This window comes from Zalophus californianus, chromosome 12, assembly GCF_009762305.2.
Source record: "Zalophus californianus isolate mZalCal1 chromosome 12, mZalCal1.pri.v2, whole genome shotgun sequence".
Lineage (NCBI taxonomy): Eukaryota > Metazoa > Chordata > Mammalia > Carnivora > Otariidae > Zalophus > Zalophus californianus.
Genome location: NC_045606.1, coordinates 64,886,578 through 64,908,972, shown reverse-complemented (window position 1 = coordinate 64,908,972; position 22,395 = coordinate 64,886,578). Strand labels below are relative to the sequence as shown.

The 22,395-nt window shown below is 38.5% G+C and overlaps 1 protein-coding gene across 2 annotated transcripts in view; it reads left to right on the top strand.

Moving 5' to 3' along the window:
• The window catches only part of HERPUD2 (HERPUD family member 2), a 30,244-nt gene extending 17,260 nt beyond the window's left edge, over positions 1 to 12,984 (top strand). For both annotated transcript variants that reach the window (XM_027573862.2, XM_027573861.2), the window contains 4 exons: positions 7,503 to 7,625; positions 10,225 to 10,548; positions 11,257 to 11,374; positions 12,119 to 12,984. In XM_027573862.2, coding sequence (XP_027429663.1) covers positions 7,503 to 7,625; positions 10,225 to 10,548; positions 11,257 to 11,374; positions 12,119 to 12,280 — 727 coding nt within the window. In that variant the 3' untranslated portion in view covers positions 12,281 to 12,984. The remainder of the gene's footprint in view (positions 1 to 7,502; positions 7,626 to 10,224; positions 10,549 to 11,256; positions 11,375 to 12,118) is intronic.
• The last annotated feature ends 9,411 nt before the right edge of the window (positions 12,985 to 22,395 follow it).

The following is a 22,395-nucleotide window of genomic DNA, read 5'->3' as shown; positions in this document are numbered from 1 at the left end:
GTCTTTATTAGAGGAGTTTACTCAAGAGGCTTGCTATGGCTACGTTATATTTAGCAATTATAGCAGGCCTTTTGGTTAGGCAGTCCTAGGGGGAAATGCAGCCAACAGCCACAGCACATCTTTCAGACAGCTCAAACAGTAGGATCCTGGAAAATACGGTTTGGACCTTGGTTATGTATGAAACCAAGGTATTTAACTGGGGTACTATTATTTGTTACTTTTGAAGTAAAGGAAACATGAGTAATAGGTAGTGAGATCGTTTTGTATTGCATAGCATGCTATGGTCCTGCAGTGTGTGGCAGTGCTCTAGATCTATGCTTGTGAGGCTAGAAACAAGGAAATAGCTAGGACCTCAGAATGGTAGAAGTGACATGACCAAGGAGTAGCCATTGACGGCTATGTTAAACAGGATCAAAAAACATTCAGATACTTTTTACTTAGAACTTTAAACTTAATTCAGTACTTTTTCTTTTATATTGAATTATATTTGACATAAAACTATATAATTAAGGTATACAGCAAAACTCAATTCTTTTTTTTTGTTATGTTAATCACCATACATTACATCATTAGTTTTTGATGTAGTGTTCCATGATTCATTGTGTATAATACCCAGGGCTCCATGCAGAATGTGCCCTCTTTAATACCCATCACAAGGCTAACCTAACCCATCCTCCCACCCCCTCCCCTCTAGAACCCTCATTTTGCAAAACTCAATTCTTAATGTTGAAAAACAAAGCTGAGTATATAGCTTAAAATATTTTCTATCTATGACAGTAATTCATTTCCTCTCTTTTTTTGCAGAATAAGACAGTTTCAGTTTCTCTCAATTTGTACAGTGATTTTACTTATTTTATTTGGTGGTAGTGCTGGAAAGTGAGAGTATAATGCGTATAATAAACCTGAAAGAATATATAATGACATGTTAATGATAATAAGATTTTTAAGTCTTTCTCATACTTATAGTGAATATATTTTGTAATAAAACAAAACTTATAAGTTACATGTCTTCATAATAAGACCATAGATACCTTGAGAAAAGATTAATAATTTCTCTAAGATTAATTATTTCTCTAATAATTTCTGTTGAGGAAATCAACATGAGATGAAAGCATTCAGCTCTTAGCAATGTATTAAACAGGTCAGAAAATTCTGGAATAGTGTTTATTTTGCCAAATGTAAGTTTTAAAATGATGAACAATAAAATCTTTAAAGATATTACAGCTTTACTTAGGGAATCTATTACTAGATGAATAATGTTTGGTTTCAAATCAGGAAGGTGGTATAGCTTAGTGACTGTACAGATTCTGGAGCCAGCTTGCCTTGGTTTGAATCTGTCTGTTGACTACTAGCTTGCGCAAGTCTTTTCCCTGCTTTGCTTCAGTTTGCTCATTATCTGGAGATAGTAGTACTTACCATACAGGATTCCAGTGTGGATTAAAAGAGTTCATGTATGTAAAGCGTTTAGTGATGTGTTAGCAATTACTTACAAATTTGTTCATACTTACAAGAGAATGTTGTACATTTATTCAGCAAACGGATTTGAATGAATGAATGCCAGTACTAGGTGCTGGAAAATAAATATATTTGGGAAGAGCATTTTGTGATATACAAAGCAATTTACTGAAAGTTTAATAGATTATTCAGTTTAATAATGAATATAATTTAACTTAATCTCATAGGTGTAATTTTTTGCTAATGAAGACTTTAAATCTGTCTTTAAGTAGATTTTATTTAACATAGGCCTTAGCCTTAAATGTGCAAGAGCAGTAATTTAGTGACCTTGATGAACTCACCAACAAAATATAAGCTGTGCATTCCTTTTTCAAAATTCAGTACAGCTTACATTTAACTAGTCACAAGCTTTTCACCATGTAGGTTAGTGTTCTCAGTCTTTAGTGAGCTTGTTAAAACGCCTAAATCCTGGTCCCTACTCCCTGAGATTTTGAATCACTAGGTCTGGAGTGGTGCTCAGGAATTTGCCAACTTAATACTCTGGGAAACTCACTTTGAGAAATCCTAATACAGGTGATTATTTGCCCCTATCTATGTCTTGAGGAAATATGGGAAGACCAAAGCAGTATGTGCACATCATCACATTGGCTGTCCATTTATAATGTCACATTTATAAATCCTAACTGACTGCTTTGGACTTTGTCGTGCTGTCACATTTATTTACTTTAACTCCAAAAATTACCAGTTGGGTTGTAGAATACCCACTGTTTTGTACATCAGTTTTTTTCCCCCTGAAATATTAACAGCTTTGTTTTATAATTAACAAAAACAAAACCTACTCATTGTACCCTTCCATATTGTCTGTTTTTTTTTAAAGTAAAAATTGCTGGGGTGCCTGGATGGCTTAGTTGGTTAAGCGTTTGATTCTTAATTTTGGCTCAGGTCATGATCTTAGGGTTGTAAGATGTAGCCCTTTGTTGGCCTCTGTGCTGGGCATGGAGCCTGCTTAAGATTCTCTCTCCCTCTGCACCCCCTCAAAAGTAAAAATTGCTTGTAGCTCATCACCTAGAAATAACTATTACTAATATTTTTGTAATATCTTTTCACTTTTCTAAGTAAACTATTATTTTTTTATTTTTTTTTAAAGATTTTATTTATTTATTCACGAGAGACACAGAGAGAGAGAGAGGCAGAGGCAGAGGGAGAAGCAGGCTCCCTGGAAAGCAGGGAGCCCGATGCGGGTCTCGATCCCAGGACCCTGGGATCATGACCTGAGCCGAAGGCAGATGCTTAACTGACTGAGCCACTCAGGTGCCCTAAGTAAACTTTTTAAATAAAAAATAATACTATTATATTTTGTAAACCTTTTTTAAAAATATAATTTAACCAGGACATATTTCCAGTTCAAATATAAATCTACCACATTTGAAGTCTTGAGACACGTGGCATTCTGGATGAGTTCTTAAATTCACACCAGTGTTTTTTAGACTTTGGTTCAGCATTCATTTAGGGTGATTTAGCTCTGGAGTAGAGTTGGGGGTGGGGATAAAGAGCAGGGAGAAAGACTGTTAGAGCCAGTGCCCAAACAGCAAAATAAAAGCCCTGCAGGTAACCAGGAAGTTCAAAGACCAAGTATTGTTATTTGAACATGAACATGCTTACAAGGCCCTTAATCCCCTTCCCACCACTCTAAGCAGCTTATCGAAATACGTGTAGTTCTCCCGAGAGAAGATCCAAGAAGTACAAGTTTCTCTAGTTGTTTATGTTCCGGTAGTGCCTTAGTTTAATATCCTGGTTGGCTACCCCTTAGTCGTCTTCTTTACCCACCTCTTGTTTGAAACAGCCTTTGTTCAGAACTTTGCCAATCATATTGTTATTATGCACCACCCAATTCAAAGCCCATTCTTTCCAGGGAGACTACTCTGATGCACACAGGACATTTTCTTTTCCCAGCATTATCTCTGTATGTCTCAGCATCTGGTGTCCCTTTATTTAAGAAAGTTTAAGATTTTTCATTATGTGGATATGCCAGTTTGCTCACTCCTCTATTGATGAAGAATGTCATTAGTTGGTTTTACTACATAATGACCTCAAAATCTCAGTGCCTTACAACAACACACTTCATTTTTCTTGTTCACGAATCTTGTTAGTCACTTGGGACAGCTCTGCTTCAGGCTGTAGGTTGAGTTCTGGTCTGTTTCATGTTTCTCATTCTTTGGACTAGAAACTCCCTAGGACAGGTTCTTATGACAAATGACAGGAACATGAGAGGGGAAACTAACCCCTGAGCACACGTACAACCTCTTCATGTGTCACATTCACTAACATTCCATTAGCCAAAACAAGTCACATGGCCATGCTCAATAGCATTGAGGTATTGCCAGGTTACCAGTGGTAAATGCTTTTCCCACGGGGAGGGGGAATAAAGCTGATTTGTAGCATTTGCTGATTTGTCTGGTGTTAAGTACTTTCACCATGGCTGATTTCAAGATACCAAGGGTGGCTCACAAAATTCCTGAACTTGAGCAGTTAGTTTTGTGAGTCAATATTAGCTAGCAGAAGCCAGCTTTGCCACTGTATGCCAGACAGTATGCATGTATAATCCTGTTATAGAAGAGTGAAGAATTGAGGCAATATTCTATCATAAGTGTTTGGGTTGTTTAATTTCTTCCCACTAAACCTCACTACAATCAGTATTCTTAAATACACTAACATGTTAGCAGTTATTCTTTTAGGTTAAGTTGTAAGAAGGGGAATTCCTGGGTCAAAGTGTTTCTTAAGACTTTTTGAGACTCTTAAAGACTATTGCAAAATTGCAGTAAAGAAAAGTTGTACCAGTTTATTCTCCCAATAACAGTTGTTAAAGAGTCTGATACCCCATACAAATATGTACTTGCCAATGTGATAAATTGGAATGTTCCTGTTTTAATTTGAGTCATGATAAAGAGACATTCTTTTTGTTTTGTGAAATACTTATTTGTTGGTGTGTTGCTGTTTTCTGAAATTCATTTGTGACAGTTCTTTATCTAAAAGAATATTAATAATACTTATAGAGCACTTAGCACAAGCTAGGCATTGTGTTAAACACACATGCTATAATTCAGTGCTATACATTGACTTTTACATCAACTCTGTGGTCTAGGTACTTTTTTCTCCCATTTTATAGACGAGAAGGAGGTTTAAAGGCTCTGAGCTTGCCTAAGTTCACAGAAGTGATCAGCAGCAGAACTAGAACTCAAATCCATATCTCACTTGAAAGTCTGTGTTCTTAACAGTCTTGTTGAAGTGACTATTTTGTCATTTGTTTTAGTAGGTTGCCATTTGTATTTTGACTTCATTTATAATGGCGTTTCTCTCCTCTCTGCCCTCCCATTTAAAACTTTATTCTAGTCAGATCTACTGATCAGATTTTAAGTATTGGCGACCGAGTAAGCAAATCTGTTTCTTTGAGGACCTTGTGACTTTCTTCAGTAAAAGTTTACCTTATAATTTGTTATATGCTGGACACTGAAGACAGGAAGATGAATTATGTACTTGCCCTCAATGGAAGTAGGTCAGATAGACAAATTACCATCTGCTGATGTGTTATCATGGTCTTGAAAAAAGTTTTGCAGGAGCCTGGAGAAGTAAATGACTGTCTCTGCTTAGAGGAGTGGGGAGGGCTTCATAGATGGTAATGTTTGAGCTAATTTTAAGGGAAGTTCAGCAGGTAGACCAAAGCAAGTGTGGAGAGTCTTGAGAAGGCATATTCTGGGAGTAAGGTGGGGTTTCCCTGCAGTTGGTGCATCTTGGTATGGAGTGGTAAGGGAAATGGGGCTGACTTCACAGGTTTTTTTTGAAAGAATTTGTTCCTGAATTTTGAAGTTTCCAGTTCCTTTTATCTTCTCTCCTTTGTAATTCCTAACTTTAAAAAACGTACTAATGAGTGTTTCTTGGTATAGCTCTCAAGTATTTGTGAATGACAGTCTTTCAAGTTCTTGGTTTTTGTCATGATCTCTGTTGTACTCAACCATTTCCATGTGTTCCTGTGAATTTCCCTCACCCCTTTTTTCTGTTGTTTAGTTTTTATCAAATAGTACTAACTGGTATAGTCTGTCTGAAAAGGAAAACAAAGCTGTTAGAACTTGTGCCATTAAATGATTTCCTCCCACAGGTATATAACCGCAGTTTCCTCACCGAATTTGCTTATACTTTTTAAACATTAACAAGTACAGAAAATATTATAATGAACCCCCATTTACCTAACACCCAGCTTCAACAACTGTTAACCATTCTTTATCTATTCCCTCTTGTTACTCCTTTTTTTTCTTGGGCTCGAGTATTTTCAAAGCAAAACCTAGATACCCTCTCATTTCATCTGTAAATACTGGGTATCTGTCACAGATAGGACAGATATGGACTATAAGAAAATGTTAATCAAAATACCAGTAGAATACTCAGAAATTCTTTAATATCATCAAATACCCTATTCATATTCAGTTTTTCCTGATTATCTCAAATGTCTTTTCTGGTTTTCTTGATTGAATCAGTATTCAGAGAGGGTGACAGATTACATTTAGTTGATGTTTCTTAAAGCTCTTCTAATCCTTACTCCCTCCTTCCCCTCTTTTTTAAAAAATTTAATGTTTATTTTTTATTTTATAGCTAATAGTTGCTATGTTTTTAACAATATTGCTAATATAAAATATCATTTGTGTAGGGCAGAGATGTGAAATTTTTCCCCATATTTTGTATTTCTCAGTAATTCTCAGAAGCTGAATTACTTGGGCGGTTGGGTAAAAGTGAACATTTTTAAAGGTATTTAATTTTGTAAAATTGTTTTTTAAAGCCTTATTCCAGTTCATCCTGTTAGCAGTGAAATCAGTTATTGCCAATTGTACATTAACAGTCTTTTGAATATCATATTAAAAATTCATGAAGTTGTTATTGATTCTTGTCTCATTCTGGTTAGACCCAGCTTATATCAGCTAAAGATAAAATTCAAGTAATATGAAGAAAAGGAAAGTTAGCAAGTACACGAATTCTGCATTTACAGAATGGATATGTTTATTCCTGTGGTTGTCTTGATATATGTGAATTTCTACAAATCTCACATCGCACACTTTGGAGTTGTATTCAGATTTAGGGATAAAGGACAGTAAAAATAAAAATAGCTAACATTTATTAAGTACAGACTAACAGTCTTATGAGGAAGAGTCTATTAGCCCCATTTTATTTTATTTTATTTATTTATTTTTAAAGATTTATTTATTTGAGAGAGAGAGTAAATGAGAGGGGGGAGGTTCAGAGGGCGAAGCAGACTCCCCGCTGAGCAGGGAGCCCGATGCGGGACCCGATCCAGGGACTCCAGGGTCATGACCTGAGCCGAAGGCAGTCGCCCAACCAACCGAGCCACCCAGGCGCCCCATTAGCCCCATTTTAGAGGCAAGGAAACAGGCATAGAGAACTTAAGTATGACCTTCCACAAATTTTATTGAGTTAATAGACATTTAACCTACTTTAAGAATGCATGTATAAATATGTTCTGCCAATCTTGGTTTTTTAACAAAAAAAATATTTTACGGATTTTTATAATGTTTTTTATTTTATAGCTAATAGATGCTATGTTTTTAATAATATTACTAATATAAAATATCATTTTGGTAGGCTCCCCATTCCTCAAAATATTTTGTCGTGAAGTATATTTTAGGGCTTTTGGTTCTTAAGGAGAATGTACTTAAAATGTAATTAAAAGTATTTTTGGCCTTTTCTGCTGAAATGGGAAGATAGCAAAATGTTCAGGCTTGCCACACATTTTGTGGGTGACTTGCTTTATTTTCTTATTAAGATTGGGCTGAAATGTTAGTTGTTCTATAATTTGGGGCCTGGGTCATCCTGTATAAACCATAATATCTTATTTGAAGAATGTTGAAAAATAAGTATTTTTCTTTTCAGTATGATTTAGTATATTTTGTCAATGGGTGGCTTATACTTAAGACGTGAAAATTCCAAGAAATGCTTTCAACTTCTAGAGCACGAAAAGACATTTCTTAATCTCTGTATTGCAGAAATGTGGACAACCAGCTTCCTGGGCAAGCTATTCCAGCTGGATTCCCCGTGTACCCCGCTTTCAGCCCCCTGCAGATGCTGTGGTGGCAACAGATGTATGCTCATCAGTATTACATGCAATAGTAAGTTAATTTGAGTTCGTTTTTTTTTTTTTTTTTTGCTTAGTGTGCTACTTGCTTTATTTTCTTTTTCATCCTAGGTAAGTTTGATGTGGGATTCTATTTGCTGATGTGTTTTATTGGTTTTTAAAAATTACTATGAGAATGAATTTGCCAACATTTCAGCAGATAAATTTCTTTTAAATGATTTGGCTAAAGAGAGAGGGGTTCACATCCAGTTCACATCAGCTAAACCTATTCTTTGTTTCTCCCTCTCTCCCCTAATTACATTTAGCAGTATTGTTTTCTTTAATATAACATTTTATCTACTTAAGAGGAGAAAACTTAGGAAAGTTTCACTGGAAGGCAGCAAATCTACATGAAGAGATAGGATGCTAAATGAAAGGGAATCCTATGTCAGGGAGATTCATGTTGACATAAGGCTAATAATATGCTTTCTGGACTGTCAGCATTTTAGTAAGTCTTGCTTCTGGTCAGCATGGATTGTAGCACCGAGCACAGCTTCTCAGCCTTCATTCTTCTGGACTTCTATGTATTCATTTAACATTTCTAGCTTCTCTTTAATGTTCTCTTGTTTCTGTGATTTTGTTATCCTCTTCATTTTTTCTGTTTTTCTGATCACTCATTTTGTGTTCTTGATGGCTCATTTTTTCCCTTCTTCTAAATGGTAACATTGCTTGTTTAGTTAGACAGATATTTGTGTACTTGCCATGTACCTTATGACAATCTGGTAATGAAGACAGGATTCAGTCCTAGGCCAGTCCTCTTGAATTTTTTTCTTCTGGGGTCTTAGTCATTAGCTCTCTGTGGATGACCCCTTTTCTTTATCTCCTGTGCTTCATCCTGGTTGCTGGAAGATTTCCTTAGGGAAATTTGCCTTTCCTTTAAATTCAGGATGTCTCAAATTTGACATCACCATCCTCTTAAATGTGTTCTCCTTCCTGACTTGTCAGTGACACAGTCTCCTGTTATTCATCCTCCAGGCTCTTAACCTTAATCAGCTTTGACTCTGCCTTCAGTTATCCCTGAACCCAACAATTTACCAAAATGAGTTAATATGTCATTTCTAACTTTTGTTCTTCCCCTATATCTTCCTTGCAATATTTTGCCCAGATCTTTTCTCATTTTGGACCTACTTTACTGCAATTGTTCTTTTTCCTTTTGGATTCTTTACTATATTTCATCCTGCTGCTGCCAGGTTAATGTGCTTAATACAAAATTGAGCCAGTCATTCCCCATCCTCCCAAATACTTGATGGTTCCCTTGCCTACAGTGTGAAGTCTGTATCCTTATCCTTACTCCAGACCTTAACCCCATAAAGCTGATGTGCTTTTTGAACCTCATATCCTAATGTTCTCTTGCATGATCCCTTGGCTGCAGACAGGCTATTTGTACCTTACCTATTGCTGTGGTAATAGTTACCATCTGAGTGACTGCTTTGTGCTCAGTACCGTGCTAGATGCTAGATGCTTTACACCCCTTGTCTCATTTATAACTCCTGAGAACTGTGTAAGATAAGTGGGGCTTATTGTAGCTTGTTATAAATCATACATTATTATGTACATTATTTAACTTCTGAGCCTCAAGTTCTCTCCTTTAATGAAATATAACTCACCTATGAATCAGAATATCTGTGAAGTAGGATGTGTTTTGGAAACTAAAAAGCCCCCTACAGATACAAGGTATTAGCATACTGAATTAAATGGGCTTTTGTAGCCTGGGAAACTTCTGTTTTGCTATCCTGATTTTTAAACATTTTATTGTAAAAAAATTTCAGCATGCGAAAAGATAGAATAGTGAAATGAATCCCTGTGTACTCATCACCCAGCCTCATCATTTATCAAATCATGGCATTCTTGTTCTAGAACTTGCCCCTCCTGTGCTGGATAATTTAAAGCAAATCCCAGATATATTATCTTTTTACTGGAAGCCTCATATAGGCAAATTTATTCTTTCAAGCAATCGAATTATAAGCAAACTTCAGGAACACAATTCTTCATAGGTTTATGAGTACCTATTGCAGTGGTTCCCAGTTGGAGTTCCCAAAAGTCAGGATTGGGGTTGAGGGGTTGTTTTCTGGGATCTAGTTAATATCTTAAAACACAAATACAAATCATTTATCACTGACAATGGACACACAGGGTAATGATCAATTTAAATTTTTAAACATATTTTTCAAAAAATGGCTCTAAGGGAGAGGTGGTGGGTGTGGTGGTAGTCATCCCACGTAGAAAAACAAAAGGGGCCATTAGTGAAAAGATTTGGAAAAAGATTTGGTCATTATGTTATAAAGTAATTTAATGAAAGAGAGAAAAGATAATGATTACCATGGCCTTCTTATCTCTTCCACCTCTCCCCTACCATCTTAGACTGTGAGGCTAAGGGAGCATCCTTTCCTGAGCTACTCTCTCCTTCCATCAGTCTTGACCCCACTTTTCCACTGGGATTCATGCTTACCTAAGAAATGTGGTACCGGAGTTGTGATATTCCATATTAGGTTTATGAAAAATACATATGGCTCCCCAAGGAAGTTTTACAAAATACAATAGAGTATGATAAAGTTTTTTTTTCTTCTTAATATTTATTTTGGTGAATATTTCAGTCAAGCTGCAGTTTCAGCTCAGGCCACATCAAATGCCAACCCAGCCCAGCCTGCTGCTTCACAGCCTCTAAATCTGGCACATGTTCCCGGAGAAGAACCCCCACCAGCTCCAAACCTAGTGGCCCAAGAAAATCGACCCATGAATGAGAATGTTCAAATGAATGCACAGGGAGGTCCAGTGCTAAATGAAGAAGACTTCAACCGAGACTGGCTGGACTGGATGTACACGTTCTCACGAGCTGCAATTCTCCTTAGCATTGTATACTTCTATTCTTCTTTTAGTCGGTTTATCATGGTAATGGGAGCCATGCTACTGGTTTATTTGTGAGTGATGCTCGTTAACTTTTTGTGGTTTCTTTTAATTACTTTCTAAAAATGTTCACAGAATTTGGCATATAGTAGTCTGTCATGACTGTTGAGTGAAGGAATAGGAGTTTTGGACTCCAGATATCTAGCACCAAAAGCAAAGTAGGTTATGTTGAATAAATATGTTTATCAGAACTGTCTACAAGCAGATTTTTCTTTTACTGTCTTTCATAATAAAAAATTATTAATTCATTTAGACATGCTCTATCAGTTATTTAGAACTTGAAGTGTCTGATGCACTGTTGCATAAGGATATTCTTTTTAGTTATAGTTATCATTAGTAAGACCTATAGGAATAGGTCAGACTTTTTCTTGCCCCCCTTTACCCCAAGAGGCAAAGAAATATGTAGTTGAATTTCATTTTGAAAAATAGCGGAAAAAATGTTATGACTCTCAATATGTTAGGACATTAAGATAGCTAAGTTAGATCTTAAGATAGCTAGCATAGAACCAGCAAAGCCCATGATAGATTTTTAGACTTAAGTCAATTCCTGTTTTGCTGTCATTGCTTTGAGAGGGGCAGTTCTTGGCCCTAAGTAGGAAATTTGGTCTTTTTATTTATTACAGTTGAAATAATTATTCTGTTGTAGGACACTAATGTTTTAAAAGCGTTACAAATAAAAACAGTTGCAACTTCTTTTCTTTTCTCTTTATTTTACTGCATAGACACCAAGCTGGATGGTTTCCTTTTAGGCAAGAAGGAGGTCAGCAACAGGCTCCCAACAATAATGCCGAAGTTAACAATGATGGGCAAAATGCAAACAACCTAGAACTTGAAGAAATGGTATGCTAATGAGGCTTTTGTATACTTCAAATATAGATAGATGTTCCTCAGCAGTGTAAGAAACCAACATGATAAAAGAATCTTGGGGCATTCCACAAGTTTTTGTGGAATGGCACGTGAAGAAAAGTTAACATATAAATTGTGTGATTTTATCTGGGAGAACTTAAAATATAATACTGAGTCAGTCATATATTTGAATTAAGTAGGGGGCACGTGGGTGGCTTTGTCAGTTAAGTGTCCGACTTTTGATTTTGGCCCATGTCATGATCTCAGGGTCGTGAAATAGAGCCCTGTGTTGGGCTGTGCACTCTGCGGGGAGCCTGCCTAAGATTCTCTCTCTCTCTCTCTCTCTCTCTCTCTCTCTCTCTCTCCCCCCCCTCTCCCCCCCCTGCTCCCCCATGCTTGTGCTCTCTCTCAAAAAAAAACCCAAAAAACAAAAAAACACAAAAAGAATTAAGCAGGAAGAATTAACATTATTCTTCCTGAAAATAGCCTAGAAAGAAAATTATGCACACGGTGAGAATTTATTGTATTAAATTGGCAGTTATCCCTTTGAATTTGAACACTGAGGAATTTATCAATTTTGGATTTAACAAAGATTTCTAATGACCAGATATGTACCACTTCCTTATTACATGCTCATATTCCTTTTCTGTAGGGAAGAATTTAATTCTGTCTTTTTCTGTCATGCATTAATGCCTACCTCAAATCCCTTAGGAGTATGTTTCTTGTTTTATTTGAAAGGAGCGTCTTATGGATGATGGGCTTGAAGATGAGAGTGGAGAAGATGCAGGTGAAGATGCCGGTGCAGTTCAAAGGCCTGGATTAATTGCGTCAGCTTGGTCTTTTATCACCACCTTCTTTACTTCACTGATACCAGAGGGGCCTCCCCAGGTTGCCAATTAGACCTAAAAAACTGTGCCAGCTACAAAGGAGGGTCTGACTTTAGGAAAGTGTTTTAAATAACAGTGCAATTTCAAAAAAATTTATTACTTTCTTTTCATCATCATGTACAGAGGTGTTTTTTTCTTTAAGCTTCTCATGCATATGAATATTTTAAGCACAAATGGACTACTAAATGTGTGATTTCTTTTTTAAGATCCTAACAGAACATAGTATAACAATATTGATCTTCCAGGTTTTGTTAATTTCAATTATGTGTATTATATCAAGGCAGATCTATTTGTGTGTCTTATTTCTTTAAAGAGCTGCTTCACATATAAATGTCTGTAGCCAACAGCCCAGCCCTTCAGTATATAATTTGAATAAATATATCTATTTTCTGTGAATTATCCTGAAAGTTTTAAACAGAATGACCTCATAGTTTTTAATAAAGAATATTATTTACCTAAAATGTGCTAGCAGCATCTTGCCCAGCCATAAAGCAATAAACTTCTCAATAATCTTAATTTTAACATTTGGATAAATAATGGAAACTTTCTATTTTAAGGGCATGTATCCCATCAATTGGAATTAGTACCTTAAAAAAAAAGGCAGCTCTTCAATGGAATTAATAGTGATATAAATGTTTGATACAGGCAGTACTTTTATAAAATATGCTGGAAATTGCTCCCTGTAATTTTTTTAAATAAAAGGTCAATTATGGTAAACTGTCTTATGGGTTATTTGTTCAGACCTTTCAGTAATGTACCCATTACATGTAAAAATCTATGTACATTTCAATAGTTGTTGGAAAATCTTGCTGAAGTCTTCCAAGTCATTTTCACCTCTTTGTGTTCCAGATGGATATCTCTTAGTTCTCAGTCTGAAACCTTGATAGTCTATTTAAAAATCCCTGTGAAAGCCAATTCAGTATTTTGTAAGAAAAGAGTAAGTTTCTCACAGGGTAGCTAAAAATTAAAATTGGACAAATGAGGATAGGAGAACTTAGTGTGCAAGAACTTTATCTCACATGAAGTGTATTATAAAGTTATATGTGGTACTGGTCTGGTAATATATGATTAGATAATAGAACAAAACAGAAGATTAAGAAAACATGATTTTCTAAGTTGTTTACTTATAATGATAAAAGTGACATTTCAAGGGATAACTGGTTAACTCTTTGAAAAGTAAAATTAGGTTTGTTTATAGATGTCAATCAAGATATCATGATTTAGTATGAGCAACTGAACATGCAACTACTAACAGAAAATATAGATGAATACTTCTATAGGGGTGACAAAATGCCTTTATGGCAGAATCCCTAAAAGAAAAGGTTGCTATGTATATAATATTTTGACATACATAATTAAAAGGCAAACAATTAGGGGAAAAAAGATTAAAAAGATAATAATAAGTCCTAAATTTTGTTAAAAGAAGACAATATCCCAGTAGGAAATGGGCAGGATAATCTCTAGTCAGGTTGGGCTGGGTGACTTACACAACAAACATTTATTTCTCCCAGTTTTTGAGGCTGAGAAGTCCAAGATCAAGGTGCTGGCAGATTCTATGTCAGGTGAAGGCCCTTTTCTTGGCTTGTAGATGGTCATCTTGCTGTATTCTCACATGGCAGAGAACAGAGCAGAAGCATGCTCTCTCTCATCTCTTCTTACAAGGGCACTGATCCTGTTCCTGAGAGCTCTACCCTCATGCCCTAATTACCTCCCAAAGACCCCACCTCCTAATACTATCACATTGGGGGCTGGGATTTCAACATGAATTTGGGGTTGGAGAGACACACAAACATTATGTCTGTAACATACAAATATGGGCAATAAATATGAAAACAGATGTAATGAGTCCCAAGGTTAAAACTATCAAATTATTAAAATAATACTCAATGTAGGTGAAGCTGTAGGGGAATATAAAATAGTATATAGCCTTTCCAGCAAGTATCAAATTTTCAAAGTGTGCACAGAATCATTCAGTGTCATCCTATTGTTCTTGGAATAAAGATCAGATTCCTTAACATGTTTACAAAGTTCTGAAAGGTTGCCTTGCACCCCTTCAATCTCTGCTCACCATTAATGCCTCTCTTTTAGCTAGGCTGGTCTTCCAATTCCAGTACTCTCTCCGTCCAACCCCAGGACTTTTTTTTAAAATTGTTCTTTTTGCTTGGAAAACAGAGACTCTTCCTTTTTTTTTTTTTTTTGCCTTGTTAACATTTACTAATCATTCATGAGATCTCGGCTAATGGCCAGTTCTGTAGAGAAGCTTTTCCCTGGTAGCACTGTTCTTTGCAGATTATACCATTGCAGTTTACATTTCTTTCCTTTTGTCTCTCCCACAAGATACGAGGGCTATGAGGTTGGGGACATATTTATGCTCATTATAATATCCCTAGTCCTAGAAGAGTGCCCAGTAATTAGTTCAATACTGAATGAGTGATTGAAAATGTACATGTCCTTTGAATCAGCAAAAGTTTGAAAGGGTATGGTGCATGTGTGAGATTTAGCTTTTAAGATATTCATTGTTTTAACAGGAAAGAATTAGAACTGATAGATGTTCAACTGGGTGAGCTTTGGTACATTTGTATACTGTTTGGATCACAGTTAGGGATGGCTTGTTTCAGGGCTGATGGAGTGAGTGCATCCAGAGGGAGGGTCTGGATTTTAACCTGGGAGCTAAATAAATAAACTGTCAAAGCTGTAAGAAATGCTTCATGGGTCATATTCTAAACCAGAATGGGTGGGTAGGGTAAGAATGCAGAGATAATTATGAGACAGATTAATCTTTCTTCTTTTGGGAGCTAGAGATGGGAGAATTGGAGCCATAGAATTCATAGAGGGGAACAGCATTGTAGGGGACACCCATGTGGAAGAAATGAACAGGTCTCTGTATCCTAGCCGCAGATAGGGGCTAAGGAGAAAAATGTTAGTCATAGACGCCCCCTCTAAAGATTCTAAGAACAGTGGAATGTGTTGCTGGATTTTAATGATTTTCACTACATTATTAATTCCCTCATGTTAGGCTCACTTTTGGTAAGACTTTGTCAAAACCTACAGCCCAGTGTCAGCTGTGCTTTAAAGGATTAAGGGAGGAGCTGTGTCCATATTGGGGCCAGATGGTGCCTAGGGGGCTATGGTAGCTTGGAGATGGTTTCCAGATGGCAAAAGAGCAGCACAGAAGCCCAGACACTGGTCTGTAGGCCAAATGCTGACTAGCAACAGCCAGGATGGATTTGTGGGATATAAACACTTCCTAGGACTTCTGTTCCTTACACATCACAATAAAGACTAGAATTTGTACAGCCAGGCAGTATGGGTGAGAGGGTCAGATTATGTTAGGGGGGTAAAAGGAAAGGGAGGGTGATCCTCAGGACTGGAGAGTTGGAGACAGTTCTCTCCATAGTTTGGTGGCATTGTTCAATGCCACCATCCATCATTATTCTAACTGGTTTTTCTGGCTCCATCATCACTATTGAAATTTGGCTTTTCAAATGAGGGGAGAAAAGACCATGTTTGGATCCTCATTTGTACAATCCCAGTGGCTATTTTTGCTTCATTGTGGAAAGACGAAGGTGTGCCAATTTATCGATCAGCTTTCGATAAGTCTGGTATAAATCAGACCGTCAGGCCTGTCATATCTGGAATTGTGTTGCTGGGTCTGCAAAACTGCACCAGGCTCTGGAATGTGGTGTTCTCAATGACAGAGTCTTTCCTGGAGTCCCAGCGTGGCTGGACTCACCACCCCATGTGGCATCATGTGCTCTAACTGTAACCCCGGAAAGTGAAATAAACTGGCCACGTGGTAAGTACAAAACATGCTTCTGGTATTTTATATCTTACATAAATATAGTTTGGATGTTTCAATATTTCAACAATTAAAAGTACTTTAAACATTTTTTGAAAATTTTTTATGTGGTAGGAACATCGAACGTGAGATCTCTATTAACAGATTTTTAAGTGTACAATACAGTAACATTTAAAAACATTTAAGACATTTAAAATGATGCTTCTTGAATTTAAGTGTTGCCTCTTATTAAAATACTATGGAATCTTTGAAATAAAGGCTTTTCTTACAAAGATAGCCCAGAATAATTAGGGTTCTTGTTCCTTAGCACCTGGAGCGTCTCTGTGTCCAGGAGTCATAGTAAGCAGAAAGCTTTTCCCAGCATAATGAGGGCTCAGCCCTAATACTGGGAGGGCAGCAAAAGATCTATCTCCCTTTTCCAGAGCAAACCTTGGTGGTTACTGTCTCTCATTACACTTAGATACACCCTTGAGGCCATAGCCTAGGAGGGCTAATTTCATGAGTCTTCTTGCCAAAGCTTACTTTCTTGATCCTGCTGCTAAATTCTGACTCTCTTAGTCTACTTTCCAAAATGAACACACGAATACCTGTGTAAACTATTTCATGCGGTGCAGTGAGCCATTCTATCCAAGGGTTCCAAAGCCATAGCTATGAAAGTTGGAAAAATTAAGATCTGTGTTGGGTCTTTAGCAGTTACCACCCCTCACAGAGGGTGCTGTTTTATGTTAATTTACATAATTAATGATAAAAATTATTATAGTACTTTGAAAACTGTTATCACTAACATTTGAGTAACATTTCAGTATTTGCTACATTCCTGGCACTGTGCTCTACCTGCATCTAAAAAAAATCCTTAAAACAACTCAAGGTAGGTGCTATTGTTACTTCTGTTTTTCCAGATGAGGACACCAAGACTCAAGGAAGTTAAATAGCTCACCTAAGTTCACATAGCTAGTAAGTGAGAGAGTCAAGATTTGAACTTGTCTATTTTCTTTCAGAACTTGAACTCTTTACAATTAATTATTCAAGTAAGGCGTGTGGAGTATTCAGCTTCCAGCAGTGGGTGATTAGCTTGTTTTGCACCAACCCTTCTGCTGAGAAAACTAAAAGTCAGAACATGTGTATCTATTAAGACATCAGAGAGCAATCAAGAAAACAAAGGCCAGTATTCCAGACAGGTGCGACCTACATTTGGTGCCACTTTTTCCCACCTCAAAGACTTGTTCATTCAAGCGTAGTGGCTGGGAAGCTGCGCAAAAATTTTGGGGAGACTCATAGGTAACAAAAATTAGAGTCCAGGATGCACTGAGTGGAAGCGCTTTTGAACACCTCAGGCTTTCTGCTGGGACCCAAAAGGGCTACCTACCCCTCCAGTACACAAACTGGAAATGGGCCTGTTCTCACAGGGACCGAAGCCCACTCTCAAATCACCTCAGCCCCTAACTGAATGAGGCAATTGGGACCAAACCTAATAATATCCAGAAGCAAAAATAAATCCCGACAGAAGATAACATCATGCAGTTTCTCTAATTTCTCTATAGTTCTTTTTTGAATTCTGTTCATTAATAAAAGGTAACTAAGAACACAGAAACACAGGATTTGACCAAAATGAGAAAGTGAATAGAAACAGACCCTCAGAAAATTCAGATGTTTAGCATTACATAACAGACCTTAACGACAGCTAGGATTAAAATGTTCAAGGAAGTAAAGGTTCCGGCCCAAGATGGCAACCTAGGAAGAGCCCGAACTCACGAGCACTCCACCGGAGGCGCCAAATTTCAAACCGAGGGCCCGCTGAACAGCTTCGGCACAGCAAAAGATAGAAGACAAAAGGGAACAGCGAGAGAGACGGAGACAAGGTAAGGAGGGAAGCTCGCTCCGACGGCGCTGCGGAGGGCGCTGGGGAGGGCTAGGACTGAGGGACTGGGGGCAGACCTCTCTGTCCTGGGGCACAGGGAAAAAGGAGTTTAAAAGAGCGACTAGCATATGAAAGTCAGCTCTGGGACTCCGCCGACAGGCCGGGGAGCTGCCGGACTGCTCAGGGGTGGGAGGGGCTGTCCGGGGGGTCCACATTCCCTCTCCACCCTGAAGGTGCAGACTAGTGCACAGGCTGGGCGCCCTAACCCGCCTGCCGCCTCCGTGAACCCCGGGGCCCCAGCCTGCACCAGCCCCAGCCTTGCTCTAGGGCGGCCCCAGGGCGCTGCACACTGGGACACCCCTGATTAGCGCTCGCTACAGCTCCAGCCTTCCTGCCAAGGTGACAGAGGCGCCGGGCACCCCGGAGCGCCCCAGCCCCACACCACTTCGGCTTCAGATGGCTTGCTAGAGCAACACCTGCCCAGAGCGCTCAAGAACCTGCCGGCTGACGTCTCCTTCAGATCTAGCTGCTTTGCCAGTGTGCCCCCAGAGCCACGTGCTTGGGAACCCCCAGCCGGTGCCTACATCAGTTCCAGCCCCCTTGCCAGGGCACCCTCTGTGCAGAGCATCCCCGAACACTCCCCACCTGCACTGGCTTTGGCTCCAGTCGTCAGACCAGGACTCTCCCTGAGCTGAGCACACCGGGACACACTGGCTTGCACCCAGTTCAGCTTCAGCTGTCCCACCAGGTCGCCTTCAGTATGGAGAGCCCCAGAACAGTTCCCTTGCAACCACTTCAGCTTCAGCCGTCTTCCTAGGGCACATTTTGCACAGAGCCCAGGGACCTGTGCCCTCCTTAGCCTTAGCTGTCCTGCCAGGTCTTCCCCTGAGCAGAGTGCCCAGTACCCTCTGGCCTGGGCCCTGCCTTGGCTCCAGTCACCCCTCCAGGGCACTCTCTGTGTGAAGAGTCCTATAATACCCCAGTTTACACTCATTTCAGCTTCAGCTATCTTGCTGAAGTGCCCTCTGTGCACAGAGCCCTGGATTCCCCTGGCTGGCACCCACTTTAGTTTCAGCTATCCTGCCAGGGCACCCTCTGTGCAGAAGGTCCAGGGACCTCCCAGCCTACACACTACTTCAGCTCCGGCTGCCTCACCAGGGTACCCCTGCAGAGAGTGCCCACAGCCCCTGGCTTGTGCCAGTTCAGCTTCAGCTGCCCCTCAGAGTGCCCTGAGTGCAGAGTGCCGTGGGATACCCTGGATTGCACCCACTTCAGGTTTAGCTGTTTTGCCTGTACCCACCGTGCAGAAAGGTCCAGGACCTCCTGACCTACACCTTGGCTCAATTCCAGCTAGTCTGCCAGGGCACCCTCTACCTGGAGAGCCCCAGGACACCCCAGATAACACCCACTTCAGCTTCAGCTATCGTGCCAAGGTGCTCTCTGTATGTAGAGCCTCAGAACAACCCGGCTTGCACTCACTTTAGCCTTAGCTTCCCAGCAGGGCACCTGCTGCATGGAGAGCCCTGGGACCCCTAGCCCATGCCAGCGGTAGCTCCAGCCAGCCAGCACATTCACCGAGCACACATAGTCTACTCAGGAGATGACCACACACAAGACCATTCCTTCAGGTTTAGGAGAAGTAGCTCTTCTATGTAATCCATAGAAACAAGCACAGAAAGTCAAGCAAAATGGGGAGACATAAGAATATGCTCCAAAAGAAAGAACAAGACACGGCCTCAGAAAAAGAACTAAATGAAATGGAGATAAGCAATATGCCTGATAAAGAATTTAAATTAATGATTGTAAAGATACTCACTGGGCTAGAGAGGAGTGGAAGAACTCAGCGACTTTCAGCAAAGAGATAGAAAATATAAAAATGAATCAGAATTGAAGACTACAAAACTGAAATAAAAAATACACTAGAGGGAATCAGCAGCAGATTAGCAGATGTAGAAGAATGGATTAGCAATCTGGAAGACAAGGTAATGAAAAGCACCCAAGCTAAACAACAAAAAGAGAAAAGAATAAAAAACATAAGGATAGGTTAAGGCATCTCTTGGACAACATCAAGTGAACAAACATTCACGTTATAGGGGTCCCAGAAAGAGAAGAAAGAGAGAAAAGGGCAGAAAACTTATTTGAAGGAATAATACCTGAAAATTTCCCTAACCTAGGTAAGGAAACCATCAATAAAACAAAAGACAATCTACTGAATGAGAGAATATATTTGCAAATGATATATCTGATAAGGGGTTAATATCCTAAATACATAAAGAACTCATACAATGCAACACTAAAAAACAAACAATCCAGTTAAAAAAATGGGCAGAGGGCTTGAATAGACATATTTCTAAAGAAAACATCCAGATGGCCAACAGACACATGAAAAGATGTTCAACATCACTAATCATCAGGGAAATGCAAAGCAAAATCACCTGTCAGATCATACCTGTCAGAATGGCTAAAATAAAAAACACAAGAAACAACATCTGTTGGTGAGGATGTGGAGAAAAAGGAACCTTGGTACACTGCTGGTGGGAATGCAAATTGGTGTAACCACTGTGGAAGACAGTATGGAGCCTCCTCAAAAAATTAAAAATAGAAATACCAAATGATCCAATAATTGAGTATTTATCCAAAGAGAATGGAAACACTAATTTGAAAAGATACATGCACCCCTATGTTTATTGCAACATTATTTATAATAGGGAAGATATGGAAGCAACCTAAGTGTCCATTGATAGACAAAAGGATATGGAAGATGTGCGTGCGCATGCACACACACAGGAATGTTATGCAGCAATAAGAAGGATGACATCTTGCCATTTGTGACAACATGGATGGACCTAGAGGCTATTATGCTAAGTGAAATAAGTCAGACTGAGAAAGATATATGATTTCACTTATATGTGGAATATAAAAAAAACCATGAATAAGCAAACAAAAAGAATCGGACCTATGAATGCAGAGAACAAACTGATGGTTACCAAAGTGGAGGTGGTAAAGTCATGGGCAAAAGGAGCGAAAGGGAGTGGGAGATACAGGCTTCCAGTTATAGAATGAATAAATTATGAGAATAAGAGGCACAACATAGGGAATTTAGTCAATGGTTTTGTACTAATGTCATGTGACAATGGTAGCTACACTGTGGTGAGCAGAGCAAAATGTATAGAGAAGTGGAATCACTATGCTGTACACCTGAAACTAATGTAACATTGCGTGTCAACTCTACTCATACAAAAACATTTAAAAATAAAATAAAAAAGTTCAAGGAATTGACAAGAAGGAGAAATTTCAGCAGAGACCTGGAAATCACATAAAAAGGAAATTCTAGGATTGAAGAATAATATAGCTAAAGTTTAAAAATTGGTAGATGGCTTTGATGGTCACAGTTTAAGAGAGAGTTAGTGAACTGAAAGGTCAGCAAATATCCAGACTGATGGAGAGGGAATAGGAGATTAGAGCAGACACAGTATTTGAAAAGACAATGGCTAAGAATTTTCCAAAAGTGATGAAAGATAATGAGCTACAGATGGAAGAAATGCTATTGACCTCCAAGCAAGATAAATACAAAGGAAATCACACCAATTACTTCCTAGTAAAACTGCTGAAAAAAAGACAAATTTTAGAAGTAGCCAGAGAAAAACTTTCAAAGAAGCAGCAGTAAGTAAGCCTAATAGGTGATATTTTCAAAGAGCTTAAAGAAAACAACAGCCAACCTGGGAGAGGATATGCAACAAAAATATCCCTCAAAAGACATTTTCAGGCCAATGAAGATAGACTTTGTCACCATCTGAAAGTACCGTAAGTATCAAAAGAAAATACTAATGGGTGTTTGAACATAAGGAGAACAGCCACTGACCACTTGGAGGTGCAGAAAGGAATAAAAAAGCAATGGAAAGGTAAATATGTGTATAAATCTAAAAAGATAATGCCATAAAATAGGAATTTGTTGCTTTATGGGGTCTTACACGTATAACGAACTACAAAAGTAGCCTATACATCTGATGGGAGGTAAATGGAATTGAATATCCCGAGGACCTTAAATTGTCTTGGAAATGGAAATGTTGAAGGCACTAATTTATATTAGGAATTAATAAAGCAGGGTGCACATTTCAATTTCTATGGTATTTACTAAAAGAATAATTAAAATGTAAACCAAACAGATAATGGAAGGGGAATATGGCATTTTAAAAATTTGAAAGAAGGCAAGAAAGGAGAAAAAAGGAGCATAGCACAGATGGGAACAAATGGAGCAAACAGTAAGAAGGTAGATTTAAGCCTGAATAATGCATCAATATTTACATCATAAGTGGACTAAATATTACGATTTAAAGTCAACATTGCCAACCTGGATAAAGAACAAAGCCTAGTCCTATGAGACTTAAAAACAACAAACCCGAAGTATAAGGATATGGGAAGGTTGAAAGTAAAAGAGTGTTTGAAAAAGGCTTCCCATGTAGTCATGAAC